A 6,592-nucleotide genomic window follows, 5' to 3' on the forward strand; every position below is an offset into this window, starting at 1 on the left:
TCTCTTGTGTTTTAGAGCAAATAATATCGGTGTGAGGCCATCCTATGAAACAATAAAATGATTTGTGATAAAGTACATATGTCTCAACTGAACTGAAAATCATATCAATGACCAGTTTAACAAAACATATCAAATAGAAAGTGAATGAATAGTGGTCTCTTCTCACACCACTGCATTTTCACCTGTGCTGCTTGTTCTCTCTTTGAAATATCTCACTTCTGCCTAGAACCTCCCCTTGTGGACACCAGTCATCTCCCAAACTCACTCCAAACAGTTGCTGATTCCAAGGAACTTTGGTTCTATCACAGCATTTACCTTGGTATTTTGGAGATATTTGATTTTTCCTCATGTAAACCAAGGGCTTCTTGAGACCAAGAGTTTTATCTGTTATCTCAGTAACCCCAAACCTATGCACAGTAGTAAATGGTTGAAGCATTCTCATAGAAATAGTGAGTTAAATTATTAAATTATTATTAACCTCAGGGTTTCTCAATATGGAATATTACTCAATTTCTGGAATATTTACCTTTCCAGAAGTATCACAATGCAATAGTAAGATTCCATCATTACCTCTTTGAGAAAGATTACTAAACTGCATTACATGTCTCCTATTCGAGAAACCTCTTCAACTTTGTTTGATCACTTTTTAACAATACTATTTTGTGTCACACCTTAACATTTGAGGAATTAAAATTTCAGGGATACAGTTTTGAGAACTTTGTAATAATGTGGAAGTTTCTTCAACCTCAATGAATTTCTCTTCTACTTGTGCTGTCAGAACCCCGGATACCAATGTCAGGTCATTGTTTCAGGGTCATTAATGAAAAGAGGCCTGATTTACAATGAACTTGATTGATTATTACTAATGGCCCATGGGATTCCTCCTATTATAAGAAAATGGGATTTTTATCTGAACTGTTAAAATGCTCACTACAATTATTTTAATCATTAATATTGAGAATCCTGAGACTCTAATGCACATATACAGTTCTCATGTTTTTATTCAGGCTCTACTTTAATTGCTACTTAGTTATTTTTTATTTTAGATAAAATATAAATCAAGAAATTAAAATGCTGTGGTTTTTTATCAATACAGTAAAAATTCTAATAATGATCAATATCACCTATTAGCAGAAAGAGAATCACCACATTTTTTGTTGGTTGTTTGGTTGGTTGGTACTGGGTATTGAACCCAGGGTCATTGAAACCCTGAGACACATTCCCAGTCCTTTAATATTTCAGTCATTTAAAAAAAATTAGTTGTTCTTTTTAGTTTTACATGACAGTAGAATGCATTTTGACATATCTTGCATACATAGAGTGTACCTTCCCATTCTTGTGGTTGTACTTGATGTGGAGTTACACTGGTCATGTATTCATATATGAACAAAGTTGTGTTCAATTCATTCTACTGTCTTTCCCATTTTGTGATTGGAAAGACACTAATTTTTTAAGGAACAATGCTGAGGAGGAAGATAACATTTGCAATATGCAAAACTCAACCAACTATGCCCATAATTAACTTAATAAGATTTATAGATATTCCAAAGGGAACTTCGTTATATATAGAACATATAAAGAAAATGTTTAAATGTACCAACTTCAAATTCTAAAATTCAATCCCATTTCTTAGAGATTAATATAAAATATGAACCATATTCTTATAAATTAATACAAGCTCTCTTGAAAACTCTGAAATCTTCATGGAAATACAGTAGAAATAGGAGTTGTACACTAAGATACTTATAAAAGAAAAGTAGATGATATGAGGAATACTAGGTGGGTTTCACAGCAAACTGGAGAACACATATGGCTCCACATAACACAGTGTGGTGCACTGTGCAGAGATCCCCTTCCCAAGTACATGTCCAAGCTTTACTAGATTTACCAAATCAGAATCTTCAGGAGAGAGCCTAGATTTGCAAATGGTGAAAAGTTGTTCCAGGTCAGTGTAACATACAACTTTAGTTGAGAACTTAGAAGCACAGGATCATCTCATGTGCCTGGTCAATTGCCTTTATCAAATGGGGATTTGACCAAAAGAAGGAAAGAGACAGTCATGTCCTGAAAACTCCACTTAATTTTTCTTTGTAGGGACAGAGGAGGGACTAGGCAAATTAAAAATGCAGCTTATTGTATAAGCTCTTTATCTCCCATCTCAGAGCAAGACATAATAGATTTGAGAGCAGAGTTGACATCCTTAGCTTAAGTGACTATTTCTTCCAGAAAGTAAAAAGGTATCAGTGAATTACTTGCTCTTCCCTCTTGTTTTACATTTAATTGCTACCTAATCAATATCAATCAGGTTTCATTAGAGTCCTCCTAAGACAGAACGACTTTCTTTCTCAAATAAGAATTAATGAAGAGCATCTTATCTATAAACATAAACTAGAAATAGTTTTCCTCCACATTTTTATTGGTGCATTAGAGTTGTACATTAAAATTTGTTCAGATATTTTATCACATGTGGGGAGCCATCCCTACTTAGCAGAATCAGATTAGGCTGAGCCTTATGACACAGAGGTCTGACTTCCCTAAACTGACAGATAAGGAAGTCTGTCCCAGATTGCCAGGGGGTATGTGGTGCTGTCTGCTTGTGTGATAGTCCCCCTAAGAAAATGGCTCCCCTAACTCCACCCTATCTTGTTCATCACAGAAGAAGCTCCTCCCATTTAGGCCCCTTTACCTGTGTGTCTATAATTAAAAGAGAGTTGGGTTATTCCATGTCGTTAGAGGCCAGAGCTGGTATGGCCAGACCCATCAAGCCCCCCTCATTTAAAAGGAGTATTGACTCTTGTGGGTTTATTGATTAGGTAAGTTTATGGGTAATTGGGTAATTGATTGATCTACAACCAACATCATCCTCCGGCAGTTAACCCTTTTTCTCATCCACGCGGGATGTGGCTGAGAGACCCCCCACAATCACATATTAGCAAATGCACATAATATATCAATATAATTTGGCAAATATCATTCCCTAGCATTTCCTCCTTTCTCCACTCCTCCCTCCTCATCTCTCTCCCCTGGGTCCCTTTCCTCTATTCTACTGGTCTCCTGTGTGTTTCATGAATCACCCCCCACATTTCTTTTCCTTTTTCCTTTCTAGATTCCACATGAGAAAAAACATGACACTTGACCTTCTGAGTTTGACTTATTCTGTTTAACATTATGTTTTCAAATTCCATTCATTTTCCTGCAAAGGACATTTTTCCTTATGGCTGGGGAAAACTCCAATGTGTTTATACATCACATTATCTTTACCCATTTATCTGTTGATGGACACCTAGGCGATTCCATAGTTTGACTATTTTGAATTGTGTTCCTATAAACAGGTATGCATGTATCACCATGATAAGATAAATTTAATTGCTAGAATAAATATTGAGAAGTGGAATAGCTGGGTGATGTCGTGTTTCCATGCCTAAACTTTAAAGATACTCCCATATTTATGGAAATATATGTTTTTTTAAAAAAAAACAACCAAGCTTCTCTTGTCATTTTTCCTCGATTATCTAATTTCCAAATTGGCTGGCACATTTCTGATTGCTTTCCCTCTTCCTTTTTCCTTTTTATATCTTATCTCTGAGAGAGAAGTCTTTTATGTACTTTATCAAGAGCCAGATTTCCATTTGATGTTAATACCTTCTATTTTTAGTCTACTATCTTAAAACTTAAAGCAAATTATGCTTTCTTGTGTTGTTTTACATTAATTGAGAAAAATCTTGATGGAAAAAATAGTTGAACAAAGAAAAATTTTTGTTTAAATTTATAGTCTTCACAAATATTTTTATGAATGCAGAAAGGAACCTATGCCCCCTCAATTCTTCTTAAAAGCATCAGTATTTAAAGAAAAATCTTCAACAATAAATTTATTTTAATATATCTTAACTCAGGGAATTCTTAAGCTTCTGAAGTGGAAAACTGAACTTATGTATGCAACGATTAAAATATGCATTACAAATATTCTGCAAATAAAGCTTTGGTAGAACTATACCTTGTTTCTTGCTTCAATATCTGCATTGTGGGAAAGTAGTTTCGCTGTTATTGATATATTATTTGTATAGGCAGCATGGTGAAGAGCAGTGAGGCCCCTCGCATCTACAACATTTGGATCTGCACCATGTTCCAAAAGAATAGTCACACATTCTTCTCGTTGATACTTTACAGCCTGTTGGTGTTGTAACAAGAAAATTAAGCATTTCAAACTTTCATCAATTAGATATATTTAAATCAGACAAATTCATTTTTTTCTAAGCTGGTATCTACCTTAATAAGAGCTGTGCACTTTTTGCTGTCACGAGCATTAATATTGCATTTCCTATCTACCAGGAGAGTTACAACTTCTGGACGTCCAGAGGAACAGGCCAAGTGTAGTGCAGTCCTATGAAGGCAAGAGGATTTGTTAGAAAATTTTAGTGCACCCTCTCAAAATATACAACTATTCATGCAATTGTAAATATTAAACACCTAAATTGTAAATATTAAATACCTAAAAGTAAATGTTTCATTTCTTCTGAAGAAAATACAATATTTAATAATACCTTTACTATATTAATGAAGGTTTCTTTTCTTATTGTATGACTATATTAATGTGGGGTCTTTTCTTTCCTTTTCTTTTTGCAGTGCTAGAGATGGAACCCAGTATCTCTCACAAACTAGGCAAAGTAGGTCTATGGTTATAGCTCAAGCCCAGGGAAGCCTAACTGAAGAGTGTGGTCTTTTGATTTAGCTAAACTTGGGTCAGAATTTTACTGTAAGTTCTGCTACTTAAAAGCAGATAGGTTTTTTCAAGGCTTTAATTTTCTTGTTAAAAAATGGGTTTTAAAAATAGTAGTTAACTCACAGGACACCACTGTGATGCTTTAACAAGTGTCTATGCTCGGTATGAAGAAGAGTTTGTAGTCTTCAACAACAGCCCAATAATCACTAGATTTTATAATTATTATGTTACTGCTACTTAACAAAACAACATCTGTTAAGTAAAACAACCCAATTATATAAATTTTTCAGTTATATCTTAAAGATTACATAGTTCAGTGAGTTTAAGATGCTATTCATGTTTTAACATCTTTAACATTGGAATACCACTTATCATTTGTGAGGTGTTAAAACTATACTAGGCAACATTTTAAAACTTTCATAAGAAAAAAATTAAGGTGCCTTACATAATCCGTGGTACCTTACATAAAATGAAATATGATAAAATTGACAAGTCTATAGCTGTCTAGACAGTTGGTTGGCATTTATGTACACATACAAACACACAGACCTCCTGTTCCCTAGGTCTGGGCCTAGCCTCAAGGCACATTTGTGCCCCGGCCCCACCCCTTGACCTTGCCTCACAGGGCCTGTTACCTATTCTTCCAGTCAAGGTCATTCAGGCCACATTTTCCCAGAAGAAGGAACTGCTGGACTTTTGCAACCTTGCCAGCTTTGGCTGCATCGTGGATCTTCCCCATTTCCTTGTCCGGGCGGTGGTACTTGGGCGAGCTGAAGCTACCCTGCCCTCTCCGCTGCAAATCCCTCACTGGCCCTGTGCCGGTAGGTGAAGGAGACCAGGGGCCAGGGCCCCTCAGGGCCCCTCAGGGTCCCTCAGTCCCTCCCGAAGCCAAAGATGACCTCTGAGCCTATTGTCTGAGGAGGACCTTTCTCTCCACCCTCCTTGACTAGCAGCCACCGAGGTAAAATCAAGATAGATCACTTCGTCCCCACAAGGGAAGCTCCGAAGCAGTCTTTTGTCTTACCAACCACATACTAGTGGTTGCCAAGCAACGCCGGTAAACACCAGTGAACGTACACAGCTTGGAGTTCCCGCGGATGCTGCGCTCTGGCACGCGAACGCCTCCAGACCGAGGCCGCTCAGTGCGCATGTGCAGGGCCCTGTCCGTCATGGTTCTGCTCCAGAGCCGCCAGTAGGTCTACACCAGGCCTAGCTGGGGCTAGGACGGTTCCCCTGCCTTGGCAAACCTGGGTGGAAGCCTGGAGACTAACGAACTGCAGAGCGCTTTGGGGTGTGGGAAACCATCTTTCCTGCTGCGCTGTCCCTCACAGTAGGCTTCTGGTAACTCCAGGCCTCAGGCATCATTGTGGAGCTAACTTCCCTTATCCCTAGAGGGGTATCCACATCTGGATCCGTATTGCGGAGAGCGAGGTCTCTCTCCCTTCCGGAGTCAGGCTGTCCCTGCAAGGCTCCCGGGTCGGTTGGAGACATCCTGTGGCCTCCACTAATCACTGTAGAAACTCTTCCCAGGGTGACTGAGACGTGCACACCGTTTGTTTTGTTCCAAATAAAAAAGATGTTCAGTTACAGGCGGGTCCAGCTGGCTGCTGGGCTGGGATCTTACTGTCTGTCCGCTGCCGCCCCGTCTTGGCAGCGGTGCGGGCGGGCAGGCGGGCAGCGGCGTTCAGTGCAAGGCCCTGGCATTCCGCTAGAGCAGAGATCCTCCCTCTGCGTGCTCCTTCTTCGCTCCGCTGCTGGCGCCACTAGCTGATCAGTGCGTTCGGCCTCACACCCGGTTTGGGCTCTCTCTCCGCGCAGGTAGGAACTCCACTGAACAGAACTTGCCGCTGAAATGCTCCACCTGTTGCTGGT

The 6,592-nt window shown here is 39.2% G+C and overlaps 1 protein-coding gene across 1 annotated transcript; it reads right to left on the minus strand.

The window, feature by feature from the left end:
- Positions 1–3,988: 3,988 nt before the first annotated feature.
- Positions 3,989–5,651, minus strand: LOC124979299 (ankyrin repeat domain-containing protein 26-like). The gene is made up of 3 exons (XM_047543804.1): positions 5,356–5,651; positions 4,267–4,381; positions 3,989–4,168 (listed from the first exon to the last, which is right to left on the minus strand). Exons 1-3 carry the CDS (start codon positions 5,457–5,459, stop codon positions 3,989–3,991), a joined length of 399 nt encoding a protein of 132 aa, XP_047399760.1. The 5' UTR covers positions 5,460–5,651.
- Positions 5,652–6,592: the final 941 nt, after the last annotated feature.

This window comes from Sciurus carolinensis, chromosome 3 (genome assembly GCF_902686445.1).
Source record: "Sciurus carolinensis chromosome 3, mSciCar1.2, whole genome shotgun sequence".
Lineage (NCBI taxonomy): Eukaryota > Metazoa > Chordata > Mammalia > Rodentia > Sciuridae > Sciurus > Sciurus carolinensis.